General features: G+C 46.3%; 1 protein-coding gene across 2 annotated transcripts in view; it reads right to left on the reverse strand.

Annotated features, from left to right (window-relative positions):
* GDPD1 (glycerophosphodiester phosphodiesterase domain containing 1) overlaps window positions 1–3,159 on the reverse strand; it is a 37,782-nt gene extending 34,623 nt beyond the window's left edge. For both annotated transcript variants that reach the window (XM_054574874.1, XM_054574873.1), the window contains exon 1: window positions 2,925–3,159. In XM_054574874.1, coding sequence (XP_054430849.1) covers window positions 2,925–3,066 — 142 coding nt within the window. In that variant the 5' untranslated portion in view covers window positions 3,067–3,159. The remainder of the gene's footprint in view (window positions 1–2,924) is intronic.
* Window positions 3,160–13,665: the final 10,506 nt, after the last annotated feature.

Below are 13,665 nucleotides of genomic sequence, written 5' to 3' on the forward strand. Positions count from 1 at the left end.
AATTGTGGAAAATATTAATAAAATTCATAATTTCATAGAATAATTTAAAAAATGGCCTTTGAGAGTATTGCTTACTCCCCATTTAATCCAAAGGGTGTATCTTTGGTCTTATTGGTATTTCATCAATCCATTATAGTTATAAAATGTATTCTTGGTCAAATAAATTTAAGAAACACATTGAAAATATCTAGCATGCAGGAGATAAATAGCAGACAATAAGCTATTACTTTAGTTATATGTTAGTACCTGTACTAGAGGTTAGAGACAAAAGAATTAATAAAATCTAAAACCTAGCCTTGAGGAATTCACAGTCTATTAACGCAAGTAGATGTATTAATAGATCCTAATACAATATAAGTATTTTCCACTTTCAAGAACAATCAGTGTTTAAAAAGGCAAAAGTATTTACTAAAACTTTGAAAACATAGGTACAGGGTGATCTCAAGTTTCTCAATCAACTCAAAATTCCATTGCAAAATGAAAATGTGGATGCCCTGTATCCATGCTTGTATTTTCAATTTTACAATTTTCAAAGTGCTTTCAATACATCTAATCCTCCTAATAACCCAAAGAGAAGCAAGGCAAATGCTCTCCATTTATAGATAAGGAAAACTCAGGCTTATTCCCAAGGGTAACTAATGGTAGGTCCAGTATCTGACTCAGGTGCTAATGCTTTTTTAGCAGACATAAATAGAACAGTACACATTATAGCAATTCAGGTGTATGTACTTTAAACACATACAGCAATCAATGTTTCAACCTCAGAATAGTCATATATCTGGTTTACACAAAATATCAGTTATTTGTAGTTAGGGAGATGGGAGTAGTAGCCCAAATCTTAGTGATATGCACAGAGAGACTAGTGATTGCTGTTACCAGTGTCCAAGGAAAAAAAATAAAAAGCAAGCACGGCGGTGACTCCTTTCTAGTCTATTATTTTCCAGAAACTTAGTTTCTTGAGTTACAAACTCTTTTTTATTTTTAATAAATATCTCCTCTATCACTTGGGATTCAACTGTATTATTTGATGTATGTATTCCACAAAAGCGTATTAAGCACTAACACTTTGAAACTTACTACAGTGGTTTAGCACATCATGTAAGTAGAGTAAAACAGATTTTGAGTCTGCAGATATTTAACAAGATTATCTCTTCTAAAATAAAATTTAGATCGTCCATAATGGCAGTTTAGATAGCTTTTTAGAGGATCTAGTTTTGTTTTGGTTTGGGTTTTTAGTAAGCACTTTTCTTTTTTAAAATCATTAAACACAACTGCATTGTGTACTGCCTATATCCAGAACAGGACTATCACCATTGAAAATTGCTTCTACAGCAACAACTTAAACACTAAAAGCTGGTTTGGGGCTTTAATGGATGAAGGCACATTAGTAGTCCTATGAACATCTTATAGTTTAACTGTGTCTATTAAAATATAGATAAACCAAATGAGAAATAACATGGCATTTAGCAGGTGACCTCGTGAAACCTTTGATGCTTTTCATGAGTGGGAGGCTACATAACCACTGAAGTCATTCTTTAGAACTATGTGTAACTGATAAAATTATATAGAAGAATGACAATATATTTCTGTAACATTTGAAAAGGACTTATGGGCCCTGGCTGGTGTGGCCCAGTGGACCAAGAGCCAGCTTGCCAACCAAAAGTTTGCCAGTTTGATTCCCAGTCAGGGCCGCGCCTGGGTTGCAGGCCAGGTCCCCAGTTGGGGGCATGTAGAGGCAATCGACTGCCGTGTCTCACACATCGATGTTTCTCTCCTTCTTTCTCCCTCCCTTCCCTGCTCTCTAAAAATAAATAAATAAAACCTTTAAAAAAAGGCGTCATGATACTAAACCAAATTTTAGACTGTAAATTTAGAAATTTACCATTTCAAGTTCAATATTAGGCTGCAAATTCCAAGCAATTTTAACTCAGCTTAACATTCATCTCTAAAGAAAAGTTAACATTGATTGAAATAATCCATAAAATTTTCATATTTTATATACATCATGCTTGAAATGAAATAGACACTATTCAATACTGAAGAGATAAAGATTTGGCCTAATATTTGAGAAATTAGAGGGTGGACTATCTAGTCTCCTTCTGGCAAGACATCTTTCCAAAAGAAACTGCTTTCTTTACACAATACTGTCTTCTCACAAACTCAGTCATCTTTTTTTTCTTTTGTAAATCCACGTGTCATTGCTAGGGTGCAAGGGTGGGGCTTTAAAAATAAAACAAGTCCAACGATTGCAGACAAGGGAACCTGGACGTTCCAGTTTCTGACCCAGTCTGGCCCAAGCTCTAACTGCATCCTTGGGAAGTGTACCCATCTCAGGGACTCGGTTTTCCTCTCATTGATTATCTTGCTTAGGGTCGGGGGTGCGAGGGGGGTGAGACTGGCCACCAGGGACCGCAGACACCTGGGCTGCAGCACGCTCCAGGTTCGTGCAGCTCCTCAGTCCCGAAAAATGGTGGCCCAGGATCTCCCCACAAGCTCAATCACCGGCTCCCTGGGGGCAGTCGGTTCGCGGCTTTCCCCGGCCGGATACGCCCCCCCCGCCCCCGGCTCTCCCGGCGCTCCCGGCGCTCCCCACCTTGTGCCTGGCGGCGCGATCATTCTTCCTTCCGAGGAGAAACTGTCCGTCTACCCTTCATTCTCACCCTGGTCCTTCCTCCTCCTCAGAATCCCCGACACCGCTGCACTCAAGAGATCCTCACCTTGGCTTTGTCTCAAGACCCCTTTCCTCCCCACAGGAGACCTCCCCTTCACATCGCCTTCACCTCCGGAGGAGCCCCCTAGTGATACATCCCCATCCTTCCTCAAATTTCCACGTTATTTCCACCCGCCAGCCTTCTGCGGAGCTTCAAAGACGGGGAAAAAGCCCCCCGTATCTCCGCCACCGGGTTCTGAAGACCCCCTCTCACCTCCGCGGTGAGAGATGTGTTTACAGAGGAATCGCTGCTTCTTTCTCTGGTGCAGCAAGGTCGGGTATTTGAGCAACAAGAATGAGGTCACCAAGTACCCTCCCAGGGTGGAGAGAAGGTAAAAAGCCGCAGTGGACGACATCTCGGTCACAGTGTGGGAAGTCTCCCCCCGCTGGGGCCTCTGAACTCCGCTGTGGCGGTCGCAACGACGGCGCCGGCTGCTCCAAGTCAGCTCGCCCCCAGCCGGTGCCAGCAGCGCGGCGCACTTGTCCGCGCCGGCCCACCACGCAGGCGCAGCAAGACCCTAGCGGCAGAGCAACAAAGGGGCTCCCGCACGCAGGCGCGCTTCGGCGGCTGGATAGGAGACTGTAGAGGAGGATCCGTAATGAACCCTTGTCACCTAGCTTTGTGGTCAGATCTGCGGCGCTTCGAAGAATCCCTAGTCTGAGGCGAATGCTTGGAAACCTGCCAGTGCCTTCGCCACCACTCGGGCAGGAAAGACTGTTCGAGGACAGCCTTCAGGAAGGCCTGACATAATTAGAAAATCCACATCAAAAAGAAAAGATGCCAGAGTATTCTGGGAAATGCAAAGAACTGTTACCTATGGGAGAGTTAAAGCTTGCTAAAATAAATAATAAACCCAGCCATTTGTCTAGCCAAGAGAGAACTTTCCCTATTGTAACACATAACCATAAGAGGTACCACCAATTTATCAGCCAAATATTTGAGAGATGGGCCTCTCTCTCATTTCATTGTGAAAATGCAATGCCCATGCTTGGTACACGATAGGCAGTCAAGAAATATTTGTTGACTTACAAGTCCATGTAAAATGAAGGAACGTTGAAAAGGTTATAGGTTATCACTTAAAAGTGCTACGAACACCAGAAACTGAATTCCAGAAGGCCCAATCTGTTCCCCTTTCACCCGACACATTCCAAACTACTCTAAGAGCCATAGTTTAAATGCAAAAGAATTAACCCGGAGCCCAAAGAAAATATTTGGCAAGAGCACATCTCCCAGAGAAGTAGAATGCAGAATGATTATTTAAAATATTGTGGTTCTTGTCTCTGGCCTAAAGCAAATTACTCTCTTCTGTTTATATGTAACATGAGGAATTTTTTTACTAAATAAAAACCTCCAACTCTTACACTCTATTAACGATCTTGGTTCACCAAAATTCTAGCTTCCTGTAAGAGGAGTGAATAAAAGTTAGAAGATTCTTGAAAACAGGGGCATTCATTAGATTTTTAAAAATAGCTGAAAAAGATCTTGGCATCAGTTTATCATCAGTAGTAGTCTATTTCTTGATCTAACACCAAAATACCCAAAGAAATGGTAAAGCCTTTGTAGAAGGAAAAAAATTAAGTATTAAAAAAATTGTAAATACAACTGTAGGGGTTCAGAACAAGTTATCCCAAGATGTGCTACTCTGGCATGCAGATTATTTGGATCCGAAAACAATCAAGAACCTACAGAAGATCTGTAGGGAGATATCATTTAGATTACTATAGTTTAATCTGAACTAGATGTAGTAGACAGGGAGTGTTAACAGCAGGGGCCCATCCTAACAGGTGTGGTTCAGTGGATTGAGCGTTGGTCTGCGGACTGAAAGGTTGCTGGTTCGATTCCAGATCAGGGCACATGCCTGGGTTACAGGCCAGGTCCCCAGTGGGGGCTTACAAGAGGCAGCTGATCAATATTTCTCTCCCTCCTTTCCCTCTCTCTCTAAAAATAAGTAAAATATTTAAAAAAAAAAATGAAAAAACGACATAGGCCCAAAATGGCATCATTCATGTTCAAAGTCCATCACAACAAACCTAGATTTAATGCTTCATCAAACTGCAGTTTCAGCCTCTACCAATAACTTAATCATCCAGTATGTAATGTTCTGGTCAAGCACCAGTAAAGTCATCTGTCACATGGGCCCCTCTGAAAGATGTGGTAATCTGTATGATTAAAAACCTTTCCCTTTTCTTCCTCCAAAGAAAAAGTGGTCCAGCCCCTTCCACAATACCCTTTGACTCTTTCGGCATCAGTTCCCCCAGAGGTGGGACCTGGAGTAGGAGACGCGGGAAGGAGGCCCGGCTCCCCCTAGCGGCCGCCCAGCCGCCTCGCTCCATCCCTGGCACGTGGGCGGTGAGGCTCACGTGACCACGTTGGAGAAGCAGCTGTCAGTTCCCCGAGTCTCTGAGGGAGAGGGAAAAAAAACAGAGATGGTGGCTGAAGGCAATCAGAAGTGGAGCCCTCTTGATGCAGATGGGCCCTCTCCCTCCACCTGCCTCTGCAGGCAGGGCCCCTCGGGCCTCCCCAGCCGCCCCCACGCCCACCACCGACCTCCCCTCCTCCTCTCCGGAAGGGGGAGGTGCCTGGCAGCCCTGGGCCCTCCCTGCCCAGGCCCCGCCGCCACCGCCCACGACAGGGCCCACGAAGGGGTGGGGGAGGCGCTCTGCTCTGGCACGGGGGCAGCAGCAAGGCAGGTGAGCGGCTGCCCAGGCTAGGGGGGGTGCCCAGCAGACGGCTGAGCTCCTGCAGCGGGGGCAGCAGTAGCCACTCCCCCTCCTAGCACTAGGACCCCTTAAAAGGGAATTAAAGATTTAGGTTGGGGCTGTCAACGTAAGAAACATTCAAACCTGTAGAGAATTTTTATGTTTATTTGAGCTAAACTGACTACAATTGCCAGGAAGCAAAACCTCAACCAGCTGAGAAAATGCTCTGAACAATGGCGGTTTTACACTTTATTTTATATATCACAATCAAAAGAGGAAGTGTAAGTGGGTTACATGAAATCCATTGGTGATAGATTAGGAAGGTGGGAGGGAGCAAAGCTGTGAAACCTCTGGGATTGGAGAAAAAGTAAAAGGATAGACATCTTTTACATAAGTGGGTATAAGGTAAAGAGTCAACAATTAGCATAACAATAACAGGATTTGTGGTCTCCCAAGGTGCGGGTGCCTGTGCTTTGAGGGATCTGGAAAAAAGGAAATTTGATGTTCCAAAGGCATGTTATCCTAGATGCAAAAAGACAACAGAGAGGCTCAGTGAAGATGAAGATCGACCTTTGTAGGGAAAAATACCAGCCTAGGACATGACTACTCGCCCTGAAATGGTTTTTGTTAGAAAGTTTTAATTTCCGACCATCCCCTGTGGTTACTGTAGGTCTCTGATTTTGTAATGCTGCCATGCAGGCCTCCCCTGAGGGTGTCAGCTTTCGCATGAGGCCCCTTTTCTTCCACATGGCACACAGGCACACATACAAACCAGGTTTCTCTTTGCACCCTGAGCCCTGTGGCTTTAGAGTCGTGTTGCGGAAATGAATCAGTTTGGGTTAGTGGGGGAGCCTTCTCTGGTCCTGTGTTTGTTTTTATTCTTGGGCGCTAATGGGCTCCTCCTACAGTTGTTGGTGCAGGGCTGATTAAAAAGCAACGAAGAAAACCAAACAAAACCAAAGCAAACGTGGTAATCCATCCCATTCAAAGTTATTTTAGTAAAATCCAAAATAAAAGCCACCCTGGCCAGATGGCTCAGTTGGTTGGAGCATCATCCTATACACCAAAGGTTTGTGGGTTCAATGTCCTGCCAGGGCAAATAACCTAGGTGGGGGTTGTATCCCATCCGGGTGCTTATAGGAGGCAACCAACGTCTTTTTCTCTCTTCCTTCCCCTCTCTCTAAAATTAAATACATAAAATCTAAAGAAAATAAAAGGAAGGAAGGAATCACATGTGGCTCTGGCCAGTGTGGCTCAATTGGTAGGAGCATTGTCCCGTACACCAAAAAGTTTGAGGGTTTGATTCTCACTCAGGGCATATACCTAGGTTGCGAATTCAATCTCCAGTCATGGAGCATATGGAAGGCAACCCATCAATGTTTCTCTGTCTCTCCTTCTTCTCTAAAATCAATGTTAAAAAAACAAAAAGATAGAAATCACATGTGGTCCTCTCTACCAAGAGCCCAGAACCGAAAGACCCATGGAGACTGAATTACACTACGCCAGGGAGTTTTAGGAGGGCAGTTCAGCTAACATTAACTTCTCTTTGAAGGCCTAACAAATAATATTTAGGACTGATAGCTGTGTATGTGCTGAGTTAAATTACAGTTTGTGGCTGGCTTTCCTTTTTTTAAAAATAAACAACAACTTGTATATTTATGTCCTTACATGACATTTTGTTTTTCTCATGACACTTAGTCTACCTTGTGTATACTATTCCTGCTAGTTGTTCATGCTCATCAAGGACTGGTTGGATAAATGACTGTTAGTAGGTGAGAACTTGTAATAGAGGAAGTTTTGAGAATTCTTCAGTGGGTGCCGTAACTCCTAAATATTTTGGATTTGGGGATCTAAAAAACAGGTCTAATTAGATTTTGATAGACAGTTTGACCAGTGAATGTTTTTAGTAGCAGAGTTAGTGTGTTTTGAGCAGCTAATATTTCATACTGCTTGCCAGGCATTTCCCTTTCTTTATTGAATGTGGTTTTAACTTGTTGGATGTTTTACTTTTGAAACACCTTATTTCTCAAGATTATGGTAAAAGGGGTGATAAACTTTCAGAATATGTCCACTTGGCCTAGAGTGATTAATAGTGCACGACATTGAGTCGTTTAGGATAAGCACTGGTTTCATTAGTTTCTCCCCCCTGCCCCCTGTATTTCTAGACAATAAAGGCTGGGAAGAAGGCTGTCAGGAAATATGTGTTATGTGTGTATGCTTTGGAAGTTAAAACATTCTAGGGCTGGTTTAAAATATTCCAAAAACATATAAAAGAAGTATGATTGGTGGATTTGAATCCTGCTGTACTGTGAAGGCGAACAGAGGAATATACTTTGTTGGTAATTTAGATTAATTCTTTATAGACTAGAATGTTGGCTTAAGTACTAACCTATTAAACTGCTAGTATAAGAAATAACTCATTCACCTATTGAGTACTTTGTAGGTACTATAGCTGTTGATGGTGCAAAGATATTGGTTGATGCTGCTAGCTTAATTTTCTAAAATTATAGATTTAAAAAGGCTTATTCACTAGAGATTGTTTTCCTTTTAAGGAGAAGAAATTTAAATGGGTACGTAAGATGCTCACATGACATGTTATCATATGGATGACAACTTGTTAATACAAAATAAAAATCAACTAGTTTTGATTAAGCTAGCGGTATTTGGCTGAATAAGGCTTTTATTTATTTTTATTGTTAAATTCAAAGTTATTTCAGCCTATAGGTTGTATGACATATGTCAGTATAAGAGATAAAAACTCTGAAGAGAATTTTTGCGAGTTTATTTGAGCCAAACTGATGACAATTGCCAGGAAGCAAACCTCAATTAGTTGAGAAAACACTCTGGAAAATGTAAGTTTTGCACCTTATTTTATACACTATAATCAAAAGAGGAGGCATAAGGGGGATACACAAAATCCAGTGGCGATAAATTAGGGAGGTGTGAGAGAGCAGAATTGGGAAATTTCTGGGTTAAATAAAAAGTAAACCAATAGACACATACTTTTACATGTGGATACAGGAGAGTTAAGTCAACAATTAGGTCAATAATGATGAAGGGAGCCCTGACTGGTGTGGCTCGGGTGGCTTGGACGTCTTCCTGCAAAGTGAAAGGAAAGGTCGCCAGTTTGATTCCCAGCCAGGGCACATGCCTGGGTCGAGGGGTCAGGCCAATGGGTTCGGGTGTACGAGAGGCAATCGATGTTTTTCTCTCACATTGATGTTTCTCTCCTTTCTCCCTTCCTTCCCCTCTCTCTAAAAATAAAATATATTTTTTTAAAGGGACTTAGTATTGATGCTAAAGATTTCAGACACCTGAATATAACAGCCATCCCTATATGAGGCCAGTCTTGGAATCAGTCCCATTTAAAAACCGTTACTATGTGCTAGACACTGGGAGTAAGATGCAGCCCCTTCTCTCTTGGAGTTTGCAAGCCAGAGGTTGTGCCAGACAGTAAACAAGGAGTAAAATAAAATAGAAAATATCCTGGCTGGTGTGGCTCAGTGGATTGAGTGCTGGACTACAAACCAAAGGTTCGCGTTTGATGTCCAGTCTGGGCACACGCCTGGGTTGCAGGCCAGGTCCCTAGTAGGGGGCAGGGGAGATACAACCACACATTGATGTTTCTCCCCCTCTCTTTCTCCCTCCCTTCCCTTCTCTAAAAATAAATATATAAAATCTTTAAAATAGATATATAAACAGGGCTGTGAGGGAAGTGAATTGGGTGCTAGTTACAGGGTCTGAAGAAAATGATTCAACATGCCGGCTTTAACACCCAGAGTGTCTTTTCCACGTGTGTGCGCAGGGCGGACCTCTGAAAAGGGCCATCGGTACTCTTCTAGATTAATGGCTGTATCAATCCAAGTGGTGGGGGGGGGGGGGCGTTTTCCCAACCATTGTAAAGGGTTGTTCACTTGGTTGCACACCCTCTTTCCCAGACTGAATTGCTCGCCCTCCCAAACCATGTCTACAGAAATCCTGGAGTCAGCACTGATTCGGTGGTAACCCCATCTGATAGAGCGGTGAGTGGAGAGTCAGACAAGGATGCTGAGAATTTTGAGGAAATGGTAACATTTCCCCTTCTTGCCTGCCTAACTGGTGTTCACTTTTCTTGGAAGCACTATAGCCAAGGGGAGGAAGAACGTCTCTCAAGTTCCAGCTTTGAAGAGGAGTTCAGAAAGCGAGAGCTGGACGAGCACTTCTAAATCTCCTGGGATTCCAGGCCCTGTGGCTTCCTTCGGAAGCTCTGCAGTGCCCCTCGAACCCCCTCCTTTAACAGTCCCCTATCCACCACCCCTGGGCTGCTGGAGTCCAGGGCTGCCCAGGTGTGGAGCCCAATCCTGCCTCCTTTTGAGGGGGCAGGGGAGTCCCAGTGGGAGGTAGTTGTCCCCTTTGCAGGGAAAAAGGACCGCTTGGTCCCTCATAATTGTGGAAAAAGGCTCCCTCTTCTGCAGTCACTCTCAAGACTAATAAAGTTGGCCTAAATGAAGGTTGGGATTTGAGGCAGGGGAGGGCTGCTTGGCTGCTAAGGGGTGCACTCATGGCCCGGCTGCCCTTTGTGACACAGATACTAGTTGTGACACAGCTGCCAACTGTTGGGCTCCCGCTCAGCGCATGGTGCAGGTACCCCACTCGCCCGGGTCGCTCGCTGTGCCCCAGGCCTCTGCCTGTCACGTTTGGGCTATATCTCTGCGCCCCAGGTCTCCTCTTCACACAGCAGGTGTTGTGGCTTCTAGTCCAGGCAGCTCAGCCCCGAATTGGCCCTTGTCCCTGTCCTGCTGACCTCTGTCCTTCCAACGTGACTGAGCCTTGGTCTTGGGATCAGCAAAACCCTCAACCTGAGCCTTCAAATACCTTTGAAAAGGTTGAACCTCCCTCGCTCCAGCAGGAAGCCTCAGCTCTGCCTACGGAGTCCCCTGAGGAAGTAGAACCTTCTCCAAACCCTCAGCAGGCCCCAGGTAAGCCCTCTGACTTTTGGAGAAGCTCGACCTTTTCCAACCCAGGAGAAAGCCTCAGCTCGGCCTCCAGAGCCTGCCTTAGTGTGGCAGGATCTTCTTTAACCCAGCAGGACACCCCAGCTCCACACCCAGAGCAACCTGGAGAAGTTAAATAACCCTTCCACAAACCAGCGGGAGGCTCCAGCTCAGCAGCCAGAAGCCGCTGAGGAGGGAGAACCATCTTCAACACAGGAGGAGGCTTCAGCTCAGACTTCAGCTCAGACTCCTGAGGGATTTGTATTTTCTCCATCCCAACACGAGGTCTCAGCTCAGTCTACAGTGTCTCCTGAGCTGTTGAAACCTTCGTCAGTCCACCAAAGGGTTCCAGGTCAGCATCCAACCAAACCGCTCCTGAAATTGTTGATTGTTCTTCAATCCAGCAGGAGCTCAGCTTCAAGTGCCTCTTCTTGGTGTAGAACCTTCTCCAGTCAAGCGGAAGGGTCCAGCTCAGCCTCCAAGATTCTCTATGGGTGTTGTAGCACAACCTTCATGAGGTGAGTCTTACCTCTAGGCTCGAGTGAAGCTCAGCATTCAGTGTTGCCTGACATCAATGTTAAAGACGTGGATCTGGGAGGTTTTGATACCTCCAGAGCTTTCTAAGGAGATTGAATGATCTGACACTGAGCAAGAGGTCTCAGCTAATCCTCTAAAGTACATGGAAGAGGTCAAACCTAAACCCAGCAAGAGGTCTCTCCACAGCCCCTTGAAAGATAGGATTGTCTCCATCCCAGCAGGAGATGCCAGCTCAGCCTCTAGAGCCACCTAAAAAGGTAGCAGTGCAACACCCAGTCCATGCTGCTGTGACAGTTCTACCTCCAGAACAAAAGCAACCTTCGGACCTGGGGCTTACCAAAACTCAAGGTCCTACTCTAAAGGATGGACATCCAACAGTCCCGCAGCAGACTGCAACTAACCCAAGGCACCCGTAGGTGACATTTCTAGAACAAGGGCCTGTACGGGCTCGGCAGCTAGGCTTGACTGAAGTCAAAGTTCAGCGTTTACCAGGAGCTCACTCTAACTCCACAGCCTACTTTGGAGGCAGAACCCGCTACAGCCCTGCAGCAGGCTACAGCTCCTGCAAATCACCGCGAGGTGACACTTCACATGCTGATCGTGCTCAGGCTCAGCAGCCAACTTGGACTGAAATGACAGTTCAGTCTTTGGACCCGGAACTCACCATAGCTACTTGACCCCTTGCCTCTGTCCCTGCACATGCCCTGGGCGCAGAGCATGCCAAAGGTGCCAGGAGGTGAGTGGGGCCAGAGGGTGGGCTCTGCCCGAGCTGTCTTGGGTGAAAGGATGTGGAGACCACTACCTGGGCTGAAAAGGAAAAGCAGCGGGTGAAACAGCTTCCCTTCTGCACAGCTCACCCTGTCTGACTCTGAGTCACAGCCCACAAGGATTCAGCTCCGTTTCAGGCTTTGCTGGCCTCTGCGCAGCAATCATTTCTTGGATGTGCTGAACTGGTGTGAGGAAGCTGTAGGCCAAGCAGCCGGTAGCTGTCCGCGCCCCCAGCAGCTCTCTCGTAGCCTTCGGCAGGCGACGGCTGGTTGGAGCTATTAACTCCCCCATGCTGCCCGCCCCCCCCCCCCCGCCACTGCTCCAGTTCTTCCTCTCCTTCAGTCACCCTGACCACCTTGCTCTCCCCCGGGAAGCCCCTCCTGGTTGATGCCCCACTGCCACAGCCACTCTAAACTCTTGTCCCTCAGCCGTGGAGATTCTGTTCCTTTGTCCTCTGGTTATTCCATGTGAATGGTTCTTGTTGTGCTCTGGCCAGTGTGGCTCAGTTGGTTGGGCACCATACTACAAAGTGAAAGGTTGCTGGTTTGATTCCTGGTCAGGACACGTGTGTTGTAGGGATTTGGTCCCTGGTCATGGCATGAAAAAGAGGCAAACCGATCGTTTCTCTCTCACATCAATGTTTCTCGATCCTTCTCTTTCTCCCTCCCCCCCCCAAAATAAAACATTTTATTTGAAAAAAATAATTCTTGCCTTTCAAGAGGAATAACAACCCATCACGCCTAGAGGGCACTTAGGGCAGTGGTTCTCAACTTTGACAGCACAGGAGAATCTCTTGGAAAGTTAAACAAAACTTTTCCTGAAACCTAGGTCACACCCCAGATCAAGGAACTCAAAACCTCTGGGGACAAGCCCCAGAGTGGGGACGGATAAAGCTCTCCAGGTGACTGCAATTCAGCCAAGGCTGAGACTCCTGCTGCAGACCTGTAGAGTCTGCCAGTCTTTTGGGTCCCCTACTCATCCTGGGAAGGGATGTGGGACAGGGGTTACCCTATTCTAAGAGGGGAAAGATGAGTCTCAGGGGTGCCTGCCATCATCAAGGCTGGCTGGGACTCGAAGCCAACTGTCTGCATCCGGGATCCAGGGCTTTCACTGCTGGTTCTTTAATTACTGCCAGGAGCAGAGGGCACAGGTTGCTTCCAACCCCTCTGCCTGCCCTGACACGGCCAATGTGATGGTGCTGGGCATGTGCCAGGGCTCTGGCAGCTGGGTCCTGAAGCAGTGAGGAGGTGGGAAGGGCTGCCCAGTGTAGAACCAAGGTTGAGAACCTGTGCCAAAGGGCCTAGGGATGAAGTGCGGAGGGGCCTGCTCAGAGGCCCTGTGGCAGGGGGCTTACCGACTGCACTCGACGGGGCCAAGGATCTGCCAGACTCACCCACCCCACTTCCCTCTTGTCCTATGTGATATGTAAAATGAAAGGGCACCAAAAGGGGAGAAGGAATGAACACACTATGAGAAATGTTTTCCATGCCTGTCTGCAAAATGCTCACCTGTGCCTGTACTAAGGAGACGGAAAGGGTTCTAGAAGTTAGAACTGTAACTTGAAAGGTCTTTTGGCCATACCCTGACCACTCCGAGAACAGCTCAGAGTTGCTACTGAGCTTGCAATTTTGGACCTGAAAAGGACCGAACCAAATCTGCACTTGTTTCCTCTTCTTCCAACACCAGGCCTGACACTTGGTTCTGGGCAGACCTACCGATAGGGTTATGTCGCCCTCTGGTGGTGAAGCCCAAGTACAGCTCCCATTCTCCAGTTCAGAAGCTCCTGGCCAAATTGCCTCTTCCATTTCAATTAGGAAAATACTTTCGGACAGAGAGCCTGCTATATAAGGTGCAGCAAATGCCTTTTAGCCCTATATCCAATCCTGGCAGGGTGCCTTGATCTCCCGCACCTCATACCGAGCAAGGGAGTCAGGTGAGCGCAGTGATTGAGTTCAGACTACGAAACCCTACAAAAGA

This window comes from Pteronotus mesoamericanus, unplaced genomic scaffold, assembly GCF_021234165.1.
Source record: "Pteronotus mesoamericanus isolate MK-2021 breed Mesoamerican mustached bat unplaced genomic scaffold, CSHL_Meso_final contig_269, whole genome shotgun sequence".
NCBI lineage: Eukaryota > Metazoa > Chordata > Mammalia > Chiroptera > Mormoopidae > Pteronotus > Pteronotus mesoamericanus.